General features: G+C 39.8%; 1 protein-coding gene across 3 annotated transcripts in view; it reads left to right on the forward strand.

Moving 5' to 3' along the window:
- Window positions 1-22070, forward strand: part of Senp6 (SUMO specific peptidase 6) — an 80795-nt gene that overhangs the window by 7421 nt on the left and 51304 nt on the right. For 2 of the 3 annotated variants that reach the window (XM_021172244.2, XM_021172245.2), the window contains exons 2-5: window positions 14393-14486; window positions 16630-16687; window positions 19044-19189; window positions 20296-20400. In XM_021172244.2, coding sequence (XP_021027903.1) covers window positions 14393-14486; window positions 16630-16687; window positions 19044-19189; window positions 20296-20400 — 403 coding nt within the window. The remainder of the gene's footprint in view (window positions 1-14392; window positions 14487-16629; window positions 16688-19043; window positions 19190-20295; window positions 20401-22070) is intronic. The other variant, XM_029481180.1, reaches the window with a different exon arrangement.

The following is a 22070-nucleotide window of genomic DNA, read 5'->3' on the forward strand; positions in this document are numbered from 1 at the left end:
CTGGATATATAGTACACTGGATATATAGTACACTGGATAGTACAGCACTGGTATAGTACACTGGATATATAGTACACTGGATAGTACAGCACTGGCTTTTTGTGGTGCTGGAAATCGGAATAGTTTCTCATGCTGACCCATGAAGTGCTTTATCCACTGAGCCGTCTCTCCATCCCTCCACCTTATTTATTGATTTTAATGAGCCAAATGTCTTATTTGTTCATTTATTTCATTTAAAGTACACTTTGCTATCTTTAGCCTAGATTCTTTGCTATGGTCCTTAGCCATTGCACAACTGTTTCCAACCATTATCCATTTCTTGTCATCAACCTTAATTAGGTTGGTTTAATTCTTAGCACAAAGTGCTCCCACTAACTTGACATACATAGGCTTATCACAGTTGGATGTCAGTACACAAAGGTAGGCTTGGGGCTTGTCCAAGGCCTTGGCAGCTTCATGAATTCCACATGCTAAGCCATCATGGAAGAGAGAGGTCTTCATAATCTCTTGTAAGGTGGCAGTAATGTTTATTAAGTGCTAGCGGCAGTGCCTTCCTGGACCATACTTAGGAAGCTGTATCTTGGAAAAACTGCATCTAGTTTGTTTGTTTGTAAAATACAGAATCTCTCACTGAACTTGGAGCTTGTGATTCGGCTAGACTGGCTGACTTAGCAAATCCCCTCTGGGATCCTCCTGTTTCTCCCTCCCAGTGATGAGCATATAAGCATGTGCTGTTACACACAGCACTACTGATTTCTAATTTAATTGATTTGTAGCTGTAGAACATCCTTTACATAATTTCAATTAAAACATTCTTGAGACATATTTTATCTCCCATAATATATTCTGTCTTGGAGAATGTATGTACTTGAAAAGAATGCTTTTTTTTTTTCTTTTTCTTCTGTTTGAAATAGGTTTCTTTGCATAATCCTGGCTGTTCTGAAACTAGCTCTGTAGACCAGGCTGGCCTTGTTAGGGCTCAAACCCAGCACTTCCTCCATGCTGACTAAGCACTCTACCAACTGAGCTGTGTCCTGTCCTGCACTTGGCATTTTATGCAGGAGAGACATCTGAACTCTGGGCTTTGTGCTTTTGCTGCAGCACATTACCCAGCCATTTTACCAATTTCTTGAAGTACCATTTCTGCCTTTCATTTCCTTTGGAACTTTCAGCCATCCCCCTGCTGGAGTGTACTGTGTCTAGCTCTCCCTTTCTAGGGTGTGGCAGTGTTCGCACCTTAAGTTCAACACACCTAGGTTGAAACACATGGTGATGAAAGACTGCTCTTATTTTCTGAATGTTTAGTTGCATTGATTTAGTGTATAGTCAGAGGACAGCTTGGTGGGAGGGAGTTGGGTCTGTCCTTACCATGAGGGTCCTGGAGACTGAGCTAAGGTGGTCAGGCTCCCTGCCCTTGTCCCCCTTCCCTCCCCTTGTTGTCTTCTAAACCGGCAGAATGTCTCTCCATTATGCTTAGTCATACATTTATATATGAATTTAGTTTAGAACCCAGGCAATTTTTCAGTTTCACAGAGACAATACATTTTTTATTACTGTCTATTGAACTCACAGTTTTTCCATGGAGTGTGTGTGAGGCCTGTAGCTTTACTCAGAAACAAATCCCATGGTTCTTTGTTTAGTCTCAGTTTTCTTTGTTGTTTGTTTGCTTTCTGTGTTTTGGGGTGGGAGATCTCAGTAAGGAGCCTAGGCTGACATAGAAGTCAGCCCAACCCTTCTTTCTAGAAGGTGGGCATTTTATGTCACCGATCTCAGCCTGTATTGCTGGGATCAAAGGCATGAGCCTGCAAGCCTGGTCAAAGGTTTTCATTGATTTCCTTTTAGGAATTGCATCCTAATGCCTTTATTTATTTATTTTATGTATATGAGTGCTGTATCTGCATGCCTACATGCCAGTAGAGGGCAACAGATCCTAATATAGATGTTTGTGAGCCATCATGTGGTTGCTGGGAATTGAACTCAAGACCTCTGGAAAAGCAGACAGTGCTTTTAATGGCTGACTTCTCTCTCTCCAGCCCCTAAAAAAGATTTTAATTAGAAATGAATTTAGAATATAAACTTGGCAGTCAGAATGCTGGGAACTTACCCATGGCTATATTATTTAACAATTTATCTTGTCTTAGCTTTTTTTTTTTTTTTCTCAGTTGTAAAACAAGGATAACTGTTGTGTTAGTAAGCTAGTGAGCTATCTGCCAGAGCCACAAACTACTATGAAAATCAACTTAAAAAGAGAAAGGTTTGTTTGGGAATTTTGGAGTTTTCAGCACATGGTTAGTTGGTCTGTAGACTAAAATGATTATTAATATGGCGATTATTCCTTAACCAGATTTTTCCCAAATAACCATACAGAGACCTTTTAGTATTTAAAAGCTTAGGCCTTAGCTGGGCAGGCTTTCATCTAAGTTAACTTGACCACCTAGCCCCATCCAGCCATGTGGCTAGCTAGCCATACCTTCCAGGCCTGTGGTCACATGGGTCTCCTCTCATAGCTCCTAGCAAAAAGGCTTTTCTCGTCCTTCCCAGGGTACTTTTCTCCCTCCCAGGAAGTGCCGTCTTCCACTTCCTGCCCAGCTAATTGGCCATCATATTTTCTATTAGCCAACCAAAGCAGGTAAATAAGGAATGACAGACAAAATTGCACATAGCATACACCAACATTGGTCTGTAGTTTTAGGTTTCTGGTGAAGCTGTTTATTGTGATAGGAGCGCTTGGGAAAGAATGCTACTCCATGACTGCTGAGACACGAAAAATGAGGGAAGAGGGAAGTGGTCTGATACCCCCCCCCCCATGGGTTATCACTATGAGGCCTACCTTCTAAAGGTTTTATTACTAGTTGTGGTGATTTTAATGAAAATGAACATCATAGCTCATGTTTGAATATTTGTTCTCCAATTGGTAGAACTGATTGGGAAGGTTTAGGAGGTGTGGCTTTGGGACACAGTTTGAAGTTTCAAAAGACTTAAAGCCATTCACAGTGTGCCCTCTCTGTTTCCTGATTATGGATCAAGATGTGAGCTCTTTTCTCATCTGCCCCCATTCTTTTGCTCTATCATGAACTGTACCCCTCTGAGATTATAAGGTCAATTAAACAGTTTCTTGTATATATTGCCTTGATAATGGTGTTTTGTCATAGCACTGAAAAAGTAACTGAGACTTCAGTCTAGCCATCATACCTTTTACACTTGGGAGGATAGAGGATAGTTACCCACTATAGCAATTACCTCATAAGATTACTGTGAGTAATAGGAATATATATATATATATATATATACACATGTAAAACAAACTCACTAATTTAATAAGCACCACGTGTTAGTTAATGCTATTTTTTCTTTCTTTCTTTTTTGTTTTTTGTTTTTTTGAGACAGGGTTTCTCTGTGTAGCCCTGGCTGTCCTGGAACTCACTCTGTAGAGCAGGCTGGCTTTGAACTCAGAAATTCGCCTGCCTCTGCCTCCTTGCAGAGATTAAAGGCATGCGCCACTACTGCCCTGCTATTTTCTTAACTAGTAGAAAAAATTCCCATGCTTATCTTTCATCACTCTATCTCATACATTTGGACATTAGGGATTTTTGTTTGTCTTGTTTTTAGTTTTTTAAAAATTTTAGTTGCTGATCTTGACATTATAGATTGATTGGTATAGTGAGAAAGATTAGAAAAGAAAGTTATGATTTCTTTGTGCCTTGTAATCTGTAAATTGATTTTTCTTTTTGCCATTACAAAATACGTTGAACATTTGAGGAACTCCAGATATTCTGGTTCTCTGACTCAGAGCAAGCCATTAGGGAGATTGGAATTGGAGCTTGGGACTTAATTGATTGTCACAGCTTTCTTCAGCACTTTTCTTTTGTCCTCTCTGCATTGTTCCGTATTTTCCCTTTTTTTTTTTTTTCTACAACCCTCCAAAAGGAGGAGGGGTACTATAGAAGAGAAGGAAACAGGGAGTTATAGGCATTGTCCATTGATAAGGCAGTATTGTGGGAGGGCAGAAGGGGAGGCTAAGCTTTGGAAGGACCTAAACTTAAGGACACAAGAGGGACCTCACTCAGTGGTAAGAGTGTCAGGATGCTGCAGCTGTTTGCTTCTACACAACTCTCTCTTTCCCCTAGTAGTTTTTCCAGTTGTCGGACAAAGTCATAGTGCAGTGGTCTCCTCGTATCCACGGTTTCCTTTTCCTTGGTTTCAGTTGCCCATGGTCAATCACAGTCTGAAAAAACATCAAATGGAAAAATCCCAACAATAACCAAGTCATGGTTTTAAATTGCACTCCATTCTCAGTTGTCAGGTATACTCTTGGCAGACACCTTCTCTATCTAGCCTTGTGTTCTCCCCTCCCCAATTGAGATGGAGTCATTCTGTATGTCCCCAAGCCCAGTTGTTCCTGGCTTTTTATTTGACTTTCTTACTAGTCACTTGCCTTGATTATGAGAGTGATTGCTGTGTTTTTAACATTTCTTGTGCAGTTTTATTCAATAATGACCCCAAGGTTCAAGAGTGGTGATGCTGTTGATCTGAGTTTGCTATAATAAGAGAAAAGGTCAGAATTCTTTAGTTATAAAGAGAAAAATAGTCATGTGCCGAGCTTGCCACAATCTATAGTAAGAATCAAAAATCTGAAGACAGATTTGTTGGCAATATAAAACTGTAAATGTTATAGCCACAGTGATACACACACACACATACACACACACACACACATATGAATGATTACATATATTATTATATGTAATCAACTTAGAAAAAGCATTAAATTACAGGGCTATGTCCACTGGCCTCTTGGAACGTTGTGGGTAAGTGAAGACTACTACTTATCTCAAACTTGCTAGGGACATATTTCATGAAATATAAGTTCCCAAATTCAGAACAGTTGATGAAATATAAAAAACAAAAACAAAAACCGGGTTAGGGGTGTAGTTCAGTGATAGAGTGTTTGCCCGCATGCATTTATGAGCGCCTGTGTTCTAGCATAAGCCCTGGGGTCGGTAGAGTAGGTGGGAAGATAAAACAAAGCAGCACATCAAGTCATTAGATTTACTTTGATCAAGAACTGGTAGAGGATTTTCTAAAACCAGGCAAAGAACGTGAACAGTAACTGGGTTATATGAGGGAGAGAATCTTGGGTATTTTGTGGTTATAGAGAAATGTAATTTTAGTTTCATGAATGTGTTCACAGACTAAAGTATTGCTCTATTTTCTTTATCAAAAAATAAACATTTACATAGATCTGGGAATTGAGAACGTTTAGCTGGGTGATATTGGGGGGCGGGGCATGAAACAATTGTGGGCTGATGTGCCCTGGTTTGGGTACTCTGCTCCCAGGTTGGCTTTATTCATGTATCTGTCTGTCTGCCCCCCTCCCTCTCCATGCAGTCTCTAGGCATCTTTGAGTGGTTACTTCTAAAGAGTGGGCTTAGACTTGCATGGGGAGCCAGGAGCTCCACAGAAACTGCCTTTAGGAATCTTGACAGTTCTGAGAAAGAGCAACACAGCGACTCCAGGTCGCCATTATCTGACATTTTCATCACTCCCACCCTAGTCAGGATCTTGCTGTGTGTGTAGTCCTGCCTGGCCAGATACTTTCTGTATAGCTTAGGCTGGTTTTGAACTCATGACAGTTCTCTTGCTTCAGTTTCCTGGCTTCTGGATTACATGTTTGTGTCCTTGAACCTGGTACACATTTCTTTTTTTATGCATCTATCACTGAGCTGTGATTACACACATATATAGATATGCATTCTCATATAAACTATATCTACATGTATGTAACTCTTCTGTTTTCTATTTCTTCTTTTCTGGGTTGTTTGTTTTTTGTTTTGTTTTGTTTGGAGGTGGGGTTTTACTGTATAGCTGTGGCCAGCCTGGAACTCACAGAGATCCACCTGTCTCCACCTCCTCCTGAGTGCTGGGACTGAAAGTGTGTGCTACCATACCTAGAAGCTTATGTGTTTTATAATAAAAAACAAGCTAGGTTCAGTAGCATTAGTTTCCCTCACCTGACCTATTGTATGCTCAGTGGAATGACTAGACCCCATGTGAGCAAATTTAGTTTCACTGTCCAAATTGATATTCAAAATCCTGCCTGCAGGTTTTGTTTTTTTCTAGATATCATCCTCTTATTTGTGCCCTCAGATTGTCACATGTAACTTAAAATTATAGTACTTTATTCCTGAATATTTTTATTGTTGCATAAAAATTGTTTATTCAAAGTTCAAAATTACTTACTGAGTTCTAACCTAGTGCTAGGTGATTGTCATAGTTAGCTCTAGTTTGTATACTTGATATATCTGGGAAAAGGAAACCTTAGATGAAGAATTGTCTCCATTAGATTAGCTTGTGAGGATGTCTTTGGGGCATTTTCTTAATAGCAGGTTGATGGAGGAGAGGCCAACCCATTGTGGGAAGTGCATTGGTAGGTAGGTAGGACTGTATTGTATCAGAGAGCAAGCTGAACAAGCCATGAAGAGCAAGCCAGTATGCAGCATTCCTTCTTGGTTGCTGCTTCAGTTTCCTGCCTCAAATTTCTGCCTTGGCTTTCCTTCAGTGATAAACTATAACCTGTAAGCCATTTCTTTTCCCAATTGCTTTTGGTAATGTTTATCACAGCAACAGAAAGCTAATGAAAACAAGCTGTGTTCTTAAGATTCATCTGTTTAATTTTATTAGTGTAACTGCCTTTGTCTGTCTGTGGTGATGGGTATGGTCACGTGAGTGTAGGAGCTCGTGGAAGCCAGAGGGATTGTGTCCTCTACAGTTGGAGTTCAGGTGCTTGTGAGCTGACCTATGTGGGTTTTGGGAACCAAACCTGCACTTAATCACCCAGCCATTTCTCCAGACCCTTATATCTGTATTCTGTATGCTTATGTATCTGTTATTCTGTATGGATCCTATATTCTGGAGAGTAGCCTTTGGTTGAATTTTGTGTTTTTGTTTGTTTTTTCGAGACAGAGTTTCTCTGTGTAGCCCTGGCTGTCCTGGAACTCACTCTGTAGACCAGGCTGGTCTCAAACTCAGAAACCCTCCTGCCTCTGCCTCCCGAGTGCTGGGATTAAAGGCATGCACTACCACTGCCCGGCCTGTTTGGATTTTTTAGACGGAAGATAACCCATTAAAACAATTAGTTTTAATAAATTTTTTATTTTTTGAGATTATAATATAATCACATCATTTCCCCCTCCAAACTATCCCATATACCTCCCTTGCCCTCTTTCAGATTCAACTAAATGACTTCCTACCTGTCTTAGGGTTTCTGTTGCTGTGCAGGGACACCATGACCAAGGCAACTCTTCTGAAGGACAATTTTTAATTGGGGCTGGCTTACAGTTTCAGTGGTTTAGTCCGTTATCGTCATGGGAGGAAGCATGGCAGCATCCAGGCAAATGTCACGGTGTTGGAGTTGCTGAGTGTTCTGCATCTTGATCAGAAGGCAGCTAGGAGGAGGCTTTCTCTTCAGCCCCCAGCGAAGCTTGATATCAAAACCCACTCCCACTGTGATAGACTTCTTTCAACAAGGCTACACCTTCTAATAGTGCCACTTCCCATGGGCCAAGCATATTCAAACCTCCACACTACCTATCATTAAGATTTTATCTTTTGCTTCTTTAAAAATTTTAAGTGTGTGTGTGTGTGTGTGTGTAACAGAAGAGGAAGTTGGGTCCCCCGAAGTTCCTGGTGGTTATGAGCCAGCTGATGTGGGTGCTAGGAACTAAATTCAAATCCTTTAGAAGAGCAGCCAATAGCAAATATTCTTTAACCATTGAGCAATCTCTCCAGTCCCCCTTTGCTACTTTTGTTGCATCTTTTATCCACTATTATCTCTTCCTTACAGCATTGTCATTTTGGTGGAGAAGATAGACGAAGAAAATGTATGCATTGAGCTGGAGGAATAGCTTAGTGGTAGAATACTTGCCTAGCGTGCATAAGGCATAGGTTTGATTCCCACTACTGGAAGAAACTTTGTTTAATTTCTTAAATAGTTTTGTTTAATGGAAATCTTTCCTTAACCTTTTTAAACCATAATTTCACTGGAGTACAGTGGCTATAATTTTCCACTGATAATTATCAGTGTTTTTTGTTTTTTTTTTTGTTTTTTTGGTTTTTTTTTTTGGTTTTTTGAGACAGGGTTTCTCTGTGTAGCCCTGGATGTCCTGGCACTCTCTTTGTAGACCAGGCTGGCCTCGAACTCAGAAATCCGCCTGCCTCTGCCTCCCGAGTTCTGGGATTAAAGGCGTGCGCCACCACGCCCTCAGTGTTATTTATAACTGTATGTTGACATGTAAATACTCAGGGACTTTTGAGGATTTTAAGTTTCTGCTTAGCATGCAGCAAGCATTGTGTTACATCCTTAGCACCACAGAAGCTGTACACATTGATGCATATCTGTGATTCCAGCACTCTAGAGGTAGAGATGGTATGGTCAGAAAAGTTCAAGATGGTTCACAGCTACCTAGGGAAAGTAGCGTAGGCTACAACTAGACCCTGTCAAAGAAAGAGAGAAGAGTGGGGAGGGGAGGAAAGGGAAGGGAATAGAGAGAAGCACTTTAAAGAAGGCTTTATTTTGCCTTACAGTCTGGGAGGTTTCATCATGTTCAGGAAGCAGTGAGAGCAGGAAGTGGGGCTTGGCTGTGTAACCTCAAGACCTGCCCCAGTGACCCACTTCCTCCAGCAGTATGCTGCCTCCTAATGATTCTTTAACCTTTCCAAACAGGGCCAAAGAGCTAGGAATCAAGTATGCAAACAGATGAACCTATGGGGGACGTTTTCATTCAGATCATAAAAGTTTACCCCAGGCTTCCATAGGCTTATAGCTCTCATGATGTACAGTGCAATGCCCCCATAGCCATTAACAGTTCCCAATACCATAGAATAGTGTATATACTAAGTCTCTTCTGATACTCAGGTAACAAACCCTGTATCTGTGAGCCCCCATATAGTTTTTATTTTAAGTTACATACTTTCAACATAGAATGGCATAGAATAAACCTTCCCATTCCAAAATGGAGATGTGGGTGTATAGCAAGGAAAAGTCAGATTAGAGCAAGACTGAAATCCAGCAGGGTAAACTCCAAATCCTGCAGTTCCATGCCCTGCTTCTATAACTAGTGGTAGAATCAGCTGGCTTCTGAATAGCCCCATCTCCACCTATCTCCTGCACATAACCCCTCTGTATTCCAGCTCTTCTCCTTACCCGCAGCTTTTGGTTAGTGGATTTTGATGGTCCTGACATCTGCAATATTCTTTGGTCTCCACTGCAACCTAGGCATCACTTTCACAGCTTCACCCAGGGGCCAGGTCTCTGATGCTCCCTCACATTGTGTGGGTTTTGTGGCTCTCTGGAACCATGGAGGTAGACTCCATGACCCACTCAATCTTGACTCTTTGAAAGCATGCCTGAAAAACTACTGCGTGAATGGAACATGGACAATGTCAAGTTCTGTTGCCAGCTTCAGATGGCCTCTTGCCCCTTTGGACCACAGTTATGTCAGCCTCTGTATGCTTTCCAGGCTGACTCTAGCAAAACATTTCCCTAGGTGGTAGGCATCCTTTGAGCTGTGCTTTGAGTTCAGGCTATAGGATAAGTTTTGAGATTTTACAATTTACAATGTGGAGACTTTGGTGGCTGAGATATTGTACTTGGGCCTTTCCTGTTGTCTCATGCTGAGCGAGAGGTTTCCTTTGAACACTCACAGCCACCAGTCACCTTTCAGTATTGACTCCATATTTAAACTTACACATATTCCTTTCCTTGACAGACTGACAAAGAGGAAGATAGTGGAGGAGAGAAAGATAGACACAGAAACTGACTGACTGAATACTCAAGATACAATCCACAAACCACATGAAACTCAAGAAGAAGGAAGACCAAATGTGGATACTTTGATCCTTCTTAGAAGGGGAAACAAAATATCCATGGGAGTATTTACAGAGACAAAGTGTAGAGCAGAGACTGAAGGCATGGCCATCCAGAGACTGCCCCACCTGGGGATCCATCCCATATACAATCACCAAACCCAGACACTATTGTGGATGCCAACAAGAGCTTGCTGACAGGAGTCTTATACAGCTGTCTCCTGAGAAGCTCTGCCAGTGCCTGACTAGTACAGAAGGGGATGCTCACAGTCATCCATTGGACTGAGCACAGGGTCTTGATGAAGGAGCTAGAGAAAGGACCCAAGGAGCTGAAGGGGTTTGCAGCTCCATAGGAGGAACAACAATATGAACCAACCAGTACCCCCAGAACTCCCAGGGACTAAACCACCAACCAAAGAGTACACATGGTAGAACTCATGGCTCCAGCTGCATATGTAGCAGAGGATGGCCTAGTCAGATATCAATGGGAGGAGAGGCTCTTGGTCCTGTGAAGGCTCTATGCCATAGTGTAGGGGAGTGCCAGGGCCAGGAAGTGGGAGTGGGTGGGTTGGTAAGCAGGGGAAGATGGGAGGGGATAGAGGAAGGGAGTTTTGGGAGGGGAAACCAGGAAAATGGATAACATTTGAAATGTAAATAAAGAAAATATCCAATTTAGAAAAAAAGAAAAGAAAAAGAAACTGACTGACTGACTCTCCAGGTCTTACTGCATAGCACTGACTTTGTAGACCTGTATGGCCCCAAATTCACAGTGACTGTCCTGCCTCAGCCTGTGTCACTATGTCTACTTACTCAGGTCTCTTGACAGTTTCTTAATCTCTTTTGACAGAAGTTCTAAGTAGGTCTTTTATTGAATGTGTCCTTTGGAGGCTCCTCTGATTGTTCTTGATGGCTAAATTGGCATTAGTAGTTCTAGGGGAGGGCAGCGGAGAACTGTGGAGCTTTTCCTGTCACGGTGGACGAGACACTCTGAAGAAGACATCACTATTGATGATGTAGCCTTTGGCACTGGAGTGCAAGTGTGTGCTGGGTTTCTCCACTGCCTAATTTTTTTTGTTCATTTTGCTTTTCTTTCTTCTCTTTAAATTTGGGTGGGTTGGGGGGGTGAATTAACAAGTCTAGCCTATTCTGAAGAAATTTTTGGTATGTTCATAACATGATTTTGAAAAATTTTCTAAGGAAAATGTGTCCTTTATTTGATAGGTTCTATATAACCAGTTCTGTAGTTTTGTGTTTTTAATTTTTTCTAACTTATGCATTTGTATGTGTGTATTGTGCCTGTACATGGCTCCTGTGTGTGCATTAGTTCTGAAAAAGTTGTTGAAGGTCTTAATCACTGTTCACCAGGTCTCTGCCTGAACCTGGGGTCAGCGTTTTCTCAGCTACTTTAGAAGGCACCGAGCCCCAGCAGCCCTCCTTTTTCTGCCCGCTCATGAGTTTGGGGTTACAGGGATCCAATTCTGTTCCTCATGCTTGACCAGCAAGTCCTTTTAACAACCGAGCGTTCTCTCTCGTCTCTGGGGTTTAAAAACCTGAGCATTTATTGTTGAAGTCTTTACTGGCATTCTCAGCAGTGGCTGAGTGCTGCCGGGCTGCCTTCTTTGGGTGGTCCCTTCATGAAACCGAACGGAAGGAACAGAGGTCCTTGCTGTCCTGTCTGTGTGTCTCATTTCCATGGACTCTACATTAGTTTGGCTTTCAGCCTGGGTGCTAGAGGCACACTTTTCTTCTGTACTTGTTAAGTGTCCCAGCTTAGTTTGCTTGCTGACAAAAGCAGTTTAGGAGAGAAAAGGGGTTAACTTAGCTCACAGTCACAGTCTGGGCGTGCTTGGACAGAAGGTCTAGCAGGCACTTAAAGCACCTGCTCTCATCCAGTTACGGGCAGAGAGAAAATGCTTATGCTCAGTTTGTTTTTTCCATCCTTACATAGTACAGGACTCCAAAACCGGATATGGTGCCCTCTAGAGTGGGTGGGTCCTCTCCACCTCATTTAGCACAATCATGCCATTCTCCCTAGATATTCCCATAGGCCAACTAATCTAGATAACCTCTTATCGAAACTCTTCTCAAGCCGGAAGTGGTGGCGCACGCTCGGGGAGGCAGAGGCAGGTGGGTCTCTGAGTTTGAGGCCAACCTGGTCTACAAAGTGAGTTCCAGGACAGCCAGAGCTATACAGAGAAACCCTGTCTCGAAAAGCCAAAAACAAAAAACAAAAAACAAAACAAAAAAAAGAACCAAAAAAAAAAACCCAAAAAACCAAAAACAAAAAACCTCTTCTCACAATAGTCTAGATTCTATTAGGATGACAACTAAAACTAGTGCTCACAGTAAGTCAGATTTGTGACAGGCCAGCTTCTAAAGAAGGCCGCATACTGGGGGTGTCTAATTTGCAGTGCTTTCAAATACTGATGGCCCTTTGTCACACAAAAGGAAGCTGTTTTAATTATGGACTCCTGTATCCCTTGGATCATGAAAATTCTGCTCTCACCTCTTAGTAGTTGAGGGTTTGTGATTAGTAATGCTCTGCTTGGTCTATTTGGGGTGCTGTATTAAAGTTTCACAGATTACATAGTTTGTCTTTGTTGACTTTTGGGGGTTGGGAGGGCGCTTTACTATGTAGCTAAGACTGGCTCAAACTCTCTCTATCCATAAACTTGGAATTTTTCTGTGTCTCCCAGGTGCTGGGATGACTGGAACGCAACACTGTACCCAACTCTAGATGAGTTTCTCAGTGCTAGAGGCTGAAAGTCAAATCAGACTCTCCAGAATCAATATCTGGAAGCGTCCTGCTTTCTCACAGATAGTAACTTACGTCTGTCCTGGTAAAGGGTAAAACAACATCCCTGGGTCTTTTATAGGATTGATCCCATTGCTATAGATTCTGCCCTGTGTCTCCAAAGTTCCTTCTCTTACCACTAATCGATTGGGAGTGGGATTTTAAAAATCTGAATTTGGGACAGTCCCTACAATCCTTCAGGAGATTCAGCTGGGCCTGCCTTTCTGAGGCTTGACTAGGAAAGTGTAACCTTTTCTTTTCTGTCTCTTTGTTTTGGATGCTGGCCAGAGCTAAGTAGGCTCTTTCTGGGACTTTATACTTTTCTTACTGTTTCTCTTAAGCCTGCCTCCCTGCTACTTAGCTGCTTTTCTGTCCCGTGGCTGACCTACATGCTGACTTAACTCAAACAACATAGCTTTATCCTCCTCCTTGTCTCCGTTTTTTCTTCTCTGGGAAGATGCCAAGATTTACACACAGGTTGCCTGCCTTTTATTTGAACTATGATAATTTATCCTTAAGTTGGAAGGGGGAAAATCTGAATGTTGGAGAGACAAAAACACTTAGATGCATCCTAGCCCTTTGACATTTAACCTGAAATTATTGCCTTTAGAGATCATCCTTAGAACCATGAAATTAAGTTACTTTTTTTTTTTTACAAAAATGATCTCAGGCTGGAGAGATAGCTCAGAGGTTAAGAGCACTGGCTGCTCTTCCAGAGGTCCTGAGTTCAAATCCCAGCAACCACATGGTAGCTCACAACCATTTACAGTGAGGTCTCGTTCCCTCCAATGACTTCAGGCATACATAAAAAAGGAACCCTATATACATGATAAATAAGTCTTTTTTTAAAAAACATCTTAGTGTTTTAAGTAAGTTTACAATTTTTGGCTACATTCATGGTTATCCTGGGCTGTAGCCAGTGGCTGGATACAGCTGGTAGATAGACTTTATTTTTTTACTTTGCCTGTTTGTCTTTAAGGTGCTGGAGATTGAAGCCAGTGTCTGTAGCATAGTGGGTAAGCACTTCCTCGTTTAGCCTCCACTTTCCCACCAGACTTGTAGATAGCTACCCTTTGTCCCCAGTACTCAGCTGACAAGTTTAGATCCAAGGGTAAGCTGTCACAGTTACCCTGTACCTTCTAAAACACTAGTTATAGTGTTCTTTTTCCTGTCCTTTGGGTCAGTCTGACCTCTTGTAACACTAAGACCCTGAACTTAATCTTAGCTCAAGCTCTATGAAATTAGACTTTTGTCATGTGACTCCATTCATTTCTCCCTTCTCTCTTTGTTCTGTATTTCCTAATGAGCATCTTTGGAATCCTGGTTATCAAATTAACTATCTTGCTAACACACAAGGGCTTATTCTTGTTTTTCTTTGGTTAAAACGCAGAGGTTGTTGAGTCTAACAAGTATAGTGATCTGAATATAGTTCTCATGAGAAGGAAAAAAATTAAATTAGAGGGTCTAGTACCTAAAAATCATAGTTCATATATACATGTATGCTCCTTCCCCATTTTATGTTTTAGCAACTTAAGTTTCTGTAGGGGACACACATGTGCATGTGTGCCGGTGCAAACCAGCTTTTAATTTATTTTTTTCTCTTGAAGAAAATAGTTTTTAAAAATAGAAAAGCATCAAATTAAAACAGTTTAGAATAGAGTTTGGGAAATGCTCACATTTCTTATATTTAATAGTTACATTAATGAGTACTTATTTCAGTTTGTTTTATTTCAGCTTTGGCTAGATCAGAATCTAAGAGGGATGGAGGCTTTAAAAATAACTGGAGCTTTGATCATGAAGAAGAAAGTGAAGGAGATGCAGATAAAGAGTAAGGATTTCTTCCTCCGATATTTCCTATGAATGAAACTTTTCACTAGAAAATCAATTCATATTTTGTGGAATTTTAAAATATTATAATATTTTTACAGTAAGAAAAGATGAAGCAATATTTTATTGGTAAATAATTTTGCTTATTTCTCAGTCTTGAAAATGTATGTATGTAATAAATGTTTTCTAATGATTGAAAAATGACTAGACAAGTAACTAAGGTAAAGCTCTTCCACTTTTTAAAAGGCAGCCCTTCCTGGAAACAGTTTGAAAAGCCACAATTTGTCAAGCCTCTGGATTTTGTATGAAAGATGAAGTCTTCTATTTTCTTTGTTTTCTACTTGTGAACCCCATGATCACTGCTTTGACCTTGGATCAGATTTCTACCAGGGAAAGCAGCTCCAGTCTAAATAGCATGAGTAGGCATTGTCCCATGGGGTAGAAGCAGTGTCATACTCGGTTCATGTACTTAAATAGATCCAGTGTGAAATTTCACAACACAGGACTGAGTTTTATTGTGGATTTTTAGAAATACTGTAGGCCAAATTCAGGGCTTTAGCTAGGAAAGTGATCTTCCACAGAATACATCCATTGCCTGTAATAAGAATTACATTACAATAGTACTTTCCTACAATATGATAATCAATATTATTTTTAAGCTCTTAGTTTATTTACTTCTTTTCCTACTGTCCAAAAGAAACAACCTCAGAGACATGTAAATATACAAAATTTTGGCAGGACAATAAATAAATTTTTACTGTGTATTTTTATGTTTTGGTTTTTCAAGACAGGGTTTCTCAGTATAACAACTCTAGCTGTCTTAGAACTTCAGACCAGGCTGGGCTCAAACTCACAAGAGGTCTGTTGACTTCTGCCTGCCAATGACTTCTGCCTGCCAATTGCTAGGATTAAAGGTGTGAGCCACTGCACCTATAAATATATTTTTAGAAGGTTTTTTTTCCTAGTTTTTTGGGAGTCTAACTCTGTGTAGCCCCGGCTAGCCTGGAACTTACTGTATAGCTCAGAGCATCCTGAATTTGTAGCTAAACTCCTTAGCCTCTTTAGTGTTAGACTTGTAGATTTACTTCATCACACCCAGCTTTTTAGAAAGAAATCTTTATACAAGTTATCATTCAAGTATGTTGGGTAAATATTTGAGGTATTTTGCATTCACTATTTTAAGTAATTTTATCTGAAAGAAAAGTTTGAACTGATAAATTTATTTCAATAAGATTAGTGTTTTATGGTCATGTTACCTAACCCTTTTAAAAATTATTTTTTTAAGTTTGGTATTTATATAGTTTTGAAAATGGTACTAAATATGAAATTATGACAAAGATTTTACCTTTCAGACATTTTAATAACATTTTATAAGAATTTTTATATTAATATTATTGGCATATAACATAATAATGAAATAAAACATTACATTTTTATTATAAATAGCTTGTCGTTCATTACAAATGCCTTGCATATAGCGGAATTATCTAAAAGATAAGTTTGATTTCTGTTCTGTAAGGTTTCTATGATTATCTTTTAAATGATCTATAAGGTGCCATCTTGTGCATCTCGTGTACAGACTGCATTTTTCAGTTCAGTTATGGTCCTGTTGAGATGGCCCATGCTGTTACTGTAGTAGCAGCAGCGTGGTGGCTGAGGTTCGGGAGGAGGGTTGATAGCTGCAAGGGTGATGCTGTGACTGTCCTGGTGCAGCAACATCGTGCGCTCAGTTTTCCTTAGCTAACTTTCCTTCTCTTGATGGTGCTCTGCTTCTGTAACTTCTCTGTTCAGCTGTAAAGGACAGCTGAACATACAGACTATGTATAGTCTGTAGCCTGAAAAAGGAGAGCATGTGCTCATTTAAGGTGGGGGTCAGCACACTAGGTTTTTGCCCATTTCCTAGATTTGTTAATGATTGTGTTGGGAAACAGCCACCTGTATAATGTTATGGTTATTTTCCTGCTGTTGTGGCAAGGGTGTTACAGAGAGCATGTATATAGTTACTATATGGGAAGCCTAAATTGTTCGACTGCCTGAGCCTCTGCATCAGAATTTGCTAATTCCCTCAGTTAGATGAGCTGTAAAGATAAAGCAGTTTGGACTGTGATTGTTGCTTAAGTTTTCTTTCTTTATTTTCTGTATAGTGGGGCAAATCTACTCAGTGTAGAAGATGAGGATTCTGAAATCTCAAAAGGAAAAAAGGCAAGTGTTGCTTTAAAAATTAATTTTTCTTTTGTAATACCCAAAAAAAGTTATTTAAAAAAATTGGCTGGGTGTGGTACCTTGTAATCCTGGCATTATTTAAGAGTCAATGGAGGGAGGCTTGCCACAAGTTCAAGGTCACCTTGGTCTATATGGTGAGTTCAAGGCTACAGAGTTGGGGCTGTGTTGTTTTTAAAGGATTTTTATATTTTTTACTGTAAGCATCCTTCACCCCCAGTGCTCCCCTTCCTGACTTCAGACACAAATAGTTAAGATTTTTTTTTTTAAATCTACAAATGTGTCTTAGTTACGCTTCCCATCAGTATAAAAAATCGCTAAATAAGCTTAGTAAAGGAGAAAGATTTATTTTGGCTCGTTTGTTTTTGTGCATGGTTGTCTGGGCCTGTAATGGCATTGTGGAAGCATCTGGCTTATGGAGACTCTCATCCCCTGGCTGCTAGGAAGCAGAAAAGGAGAGGCAGACCTCCCAGTAGTCCTCCAGGCCCTGCTCCCTTCTGTGGTTGGTAGTACACTATACACAGTTTTCTAGTCTTCTTTCACTTGGAGTTTGTAAGGCAACATAGAAAATAGCTCTGGGGATGGGGAGATGTCTTAGTGGGAAGTGTTTGCTCTACAGACATGAGGACCAGAACTGGGGGTCTCCAGGACTTTGTGCATACCAAGCACGTGCTCTACAATCCTAGACTAGAGCCCATAGTAACACCATGATGGTTTGGCTTGGTTTGTTTAGTTGTTTATTTGGATTTTTGAAACAGGGTTTCTCTGTATAGCCCTGGCTGTCCTGGGACTCACTCTGTAGACCAGGCTGGCCTCAAACCCAGATCTGCCAGCCTTTGCCTCCTGAGTGCTGGAGATCAAAGGCATGTGCCATCACTGCTGGGCTAGGAATGTTTTTTAAAGGAGGAAGAGGGAGGAAGATATTAAAATAGATAAGGCCAAGGTAAGATGGGTGTAAACTGCTTGCTATGCCTGTTTGCTGTTTGAAGAAGGGAACTACATACACGAAATTGGTAAATAGATAATATAAACAAAACTAGTAAACTAGATGTGTGTGTGTGTGTGTGTGTGTGTGTGTGTGTGTGTGTGTGTTTGAAGAAATTATCACTTAGAGTTGGGGCTGTGTTGTTATAACTGGAGCTGGAGAGACAGTGTGGTGGTTAAGAGTACTTGCTGTTCTTGTGGAGGACCTGAGTTCAGTCACAAGCACCCACACAATAGCTCATATAACTCACTGTCTATAACTGCAGGTCCATGAGATCCAATGCCTCTTCTAGCCTCAGGTACCAGTTTCCCACACAGTCCACCTAACATGTATTTGGGCAAACACTCAGACCTATTAAAAGAAAAGAACTGAGGACCCTAGTGTTGGAAACTATCTTGTTCAGAGAATGTACCAAAGATAGTGTGGTTAGATGTTAGGGTTCACCAGGCTCTTGTTGTCATGTGGTTATGATGATGTTTGTACCTATGACGGCGCAGACATCACCTCAGTTTGTATTGATGTAGAAACTTGGATGCTGAGGCAAAGACACATATTTTGCAGTACTGTTCTATTGATAGCAGCAAGCCTGTCAAACAGTGGAAATCTTAGTTGTTTTTTTTTTTTATTATTATTGTTTTGTTTTGGTTTTGCTTTGTAGAGAGAAAACTAGTCCAAGACCTATTATCTTAATTTTCTAAGTATTTTGGAGGAGATTCATATGAACAGAAAAATACTATATTCCCTGTTCCTTTCACAACTTCACTGTCTTTAGAAGAAAAAGACCAAACTGTTTCTACTCAGGTTTGTTCTCACCATCCCCTTCCCTGTGTCTCTAGTAGCTGTGTACCAGTTTTCTTTTCCATTCCTTTCCTTCCCTATGCTGCCTTCCCTTCTCTTCTTTCTTCTTCCCATTTCTCTTTTCCTTTCTTTGAGACAGTTTCACTGTAATAGCCTGGCCTGGCCTGGAACTCACTGTATAGACCAGGCTGCTCTTACATTTGTGGCAGTCATCTTGACTTTACTTCCCAGTCTGAAGAGTGCTGAAGTTAGAGACCATTTTCCTCTATTAACATTTAAATTGTTTGATTACATTTGTGTGTGCGTGTGTAGGTTAGAGAAGAACTTGTATTTTAAGCCTTGGGGTCCAAACTCTCATTTGTGGGACTTGGTGGTATCTTTGCCTATCTAGCCATCTAACTGGCTTTTTCAGTGTGTAGCCAGGGCTGGCCTGCCTCCACCTCATGTGCTGTCATAACTGGCTTGTTTTTTAAACTAATGAGTTTGAGAAATTGTTGGTAAATTATCACATGATGGTATATATTGACTCTTTAACATCTGTGGATCTTTTTGCAGTTAAATCGGAGATCTGAAATTGTTGCTACTAGTTCTGGTGATTTCATCTTGAAGACTTATGTAAGGCGGAACAAGACTGACGGCTTTAAAACTTTGAAAGGCAACCCAATTGGACTTAACATGTTAAGCAACAATAAGAAACTGAGGTACATTTAAAAGTTGAATAAAGTCTTTAAAAATAGAAAGATAGATGTGTAGATGCTTCACTATAGAGAAGGTAAAGAGAGTTTAACATTAGAAGCTAAACTACATTTGTGGCCAAATTCAAATTTCTTTCGAATTTGTTGGTGCGTTGCATAGATTCTTTGAATCATAAAATTTTTTTTTGCCAAGCATCTATTTGTGTGTGCGTGTGAGTGTGTCTATATGTGAATGCTGGTTAAAAATAGGCGCTAACATTCCTAGCCTATACCTTAATTTTTTTTGAGACATGGTTTCTCACTGAACCTTCATTTTACAGTTTCAGCAAATCTTTTAACCAGTGAGGCCCTTTGATCTATATGTCCTTACCTTGGCAGTGCTGGGGTCCACACGCAGTTTTGAGTCTGGCTTTTTACAAGAATGCTAGGGATCTGAATTCAAGTTCTCAAGCACTTATTCTCTGAGCCATCTCTTCAGTCCTGAATCAGGATTTTAGTGTGGGACATCTCATGCATTTTCTTTACCATATGTAGAAAATCAGTCACAATTTTAGAAGTCTGAAACCCCATAACGTAGATATTCACACCTCACTTAGCACATCTTAGTTCAGATCATCTCAACAAGGGTCTTGTTTTTCTCTTAAAAGATTTTATTCCTTTTCTTCAGATAAAATGTTCTCTTCCTAGTAGCTATGGTAGTATATCATTGTTATCCTAGGACTAAGCTATTTATTGATATCAGTAACATCCCATAAATGAACTTTAAAATTACTCTTTTGTTTCTTCTTTATTTCTATATAGATAGCTAAGTAAGATATATAAACATCAAGCAACTTTCACTTTAGTAGCAGAATTCAAGTTTTAGACCTTGGACTTCCACTCTGCTATCCCAGTTATTCTTTTCCCTTGAGGAGTTTGGAAATACTTGAAAAGATATCAGAAAGTCTCCTAGGGGACAACTGGAGATGCTTAATTGGGCTTTTTTTTTTTTTTTTTTAATTTTAGTGTACAATTTGGGTTTGCACTCGGATTTTAGATGATAATTTTGTCAATGTGTATACAATTTTTTGCCTGTTCAAACTGTTGTCTCTCTCTCTTTTTTTACTGTGCAGTGAAAACACACCAGCTACAGCATTATGTTCTGGAACTGTGGTTCATGGGAGGCGCTTCCATCATGCTCACTCGCAGACACCAGGCATCAGAACAGCGGCTCAGAGGTGAGGGCCTCATTGTCTTTGACTGTGTGATTCCCTCTTTTTAAATAGAAGATTTCACACCCCTTTTATGGGTGGAACTTGGCAGTTTCCATTGTCTTGAAGTATATCTTCAAAATAATTCATGAGACCTGTTATATTTTATTTTATACTTGCTTTTTAGAAACTCAAATTTTTGAGGAGAATTTAAAATAAGAGCCATTTGTTGTATTACTTTTTAGATCTAAGAAGATATCTAATAAAGCCAATGTGTAATACTGACCTTACTGTACTGGATTGAACTGTACTTAGTTGGCCTAAGGAGCAAAACTAATTTTTATTATTTTTCTTGTTGTATAAGATTTCAGTGTATCAAGCAAATTCTATTAATTTTAAGTATTTGGTTGCTTTTATACATGTAGGAGTTTTCACTGATGTTGACAATGCTGTTTCATCCTTAAAGTATTGAAAGTAATGTTGGGAAAAGGTTTAAATGATTTTGAACTATTTCAGAATCATTTTTAGAATGTTATCATCTCCTTTCATTTGATTCAAAGTTCTTTGACCCTAGGAGTTAGCCTTTCGCTGTAAATACTGTATTATAACTGATAACATTTATATTTGGTGTACAATTTGGTGACCTTTATTTTAAGCTTGTTATTTATTCAAAAAATAAATAACTTTTTCAAACCTTAGAAACTTGCTATATATGATGATTATGTAGATTTACTAGAATAGATCTTTAACCTAAAATTATTAAATCTTTCTGGTAATTTAAGGTGATTTTCTCCATTTGGTTTTTAAAATGTTTCACTGTAGTTTTCACATAAGATTCTTAAGAAATTAAATACAAAAGAGAGAATTTACTGATCATACCAAAACTTTGCTTTATGTAATGTAGGGTGCACAAACAGTGCAGGCTCCCTGGCCAGCATGGGACTCTAACATAAGGATCAAGGATCAAAAGTAAGATGTGTGGTCACACAGAAAGATCCGAGTCAGAAGGCTGGCTTGTGTTTTGTTTTATCCTAGGTCTTTGCCTGTCTTGTACCTTGTATGTGTAGTGATATTTAGAAGACCTAATGATATTTGAAGACCAATGGTTTTTGGTAACTGGAATTAACTTATTTTTTTTTAAGATTTATTTATTTATTTTATGTATTTTATTTGAGTACACTGTAGCTGTACAGATAGTTGTGAGCCTTCATGTGGTTGCTGGGAATTGAATTTAGGACCTCTGCACGCTATGGTCAGCCCTGTTCTCTCAGTCCCTGCTGGCTCTGGCCCAAAGATTTATTTATTATTATACATAAGTACACTGTAGCTGTCTTCAGACACTCCAGAAGAGGGCATCAGATCTCATTACAGATGGTTGTGAGCCTCCATGTGGTTGCTGGGATTTGAACTCAGGACCTTCAGAAGAGCAGTCAGTGCTCTTACCCACTGAGCTCTCTTCAGCCCCTGGAATTAATTCATATTACAGGAGTGAAAATATGTAACCAGAGTGCTTAGGAGCAGTAAAGAAAACTTTAGAGATTCAGATGAACAGGACCATCTGCTCATGTCTGTCTGTGTAAGAGTAAACACACTTTCTATTCACTTATTTTTTATTTTTTTTTATTTTTTTATTTTTTTATTTTTTTGGTTTTTCGAGACAGGGTTTCTCTGTGTAGCCCTGGCTGTCCTGGAGCTCA

This window comes from Mus caroli, chromosome 9 (assembly GCF_900094665.2).
Source record: "Mus caroli chromosome 9, CAROLI_EIJ_v1.1, whole genome shotgun sequence".
NCBI classification, from domain to species: domain Eukaryota; kingdom Metazoa; phylum Chordata; class Mammalia; order Rodentia; family Muridae; genus Mus; species Mus caroli.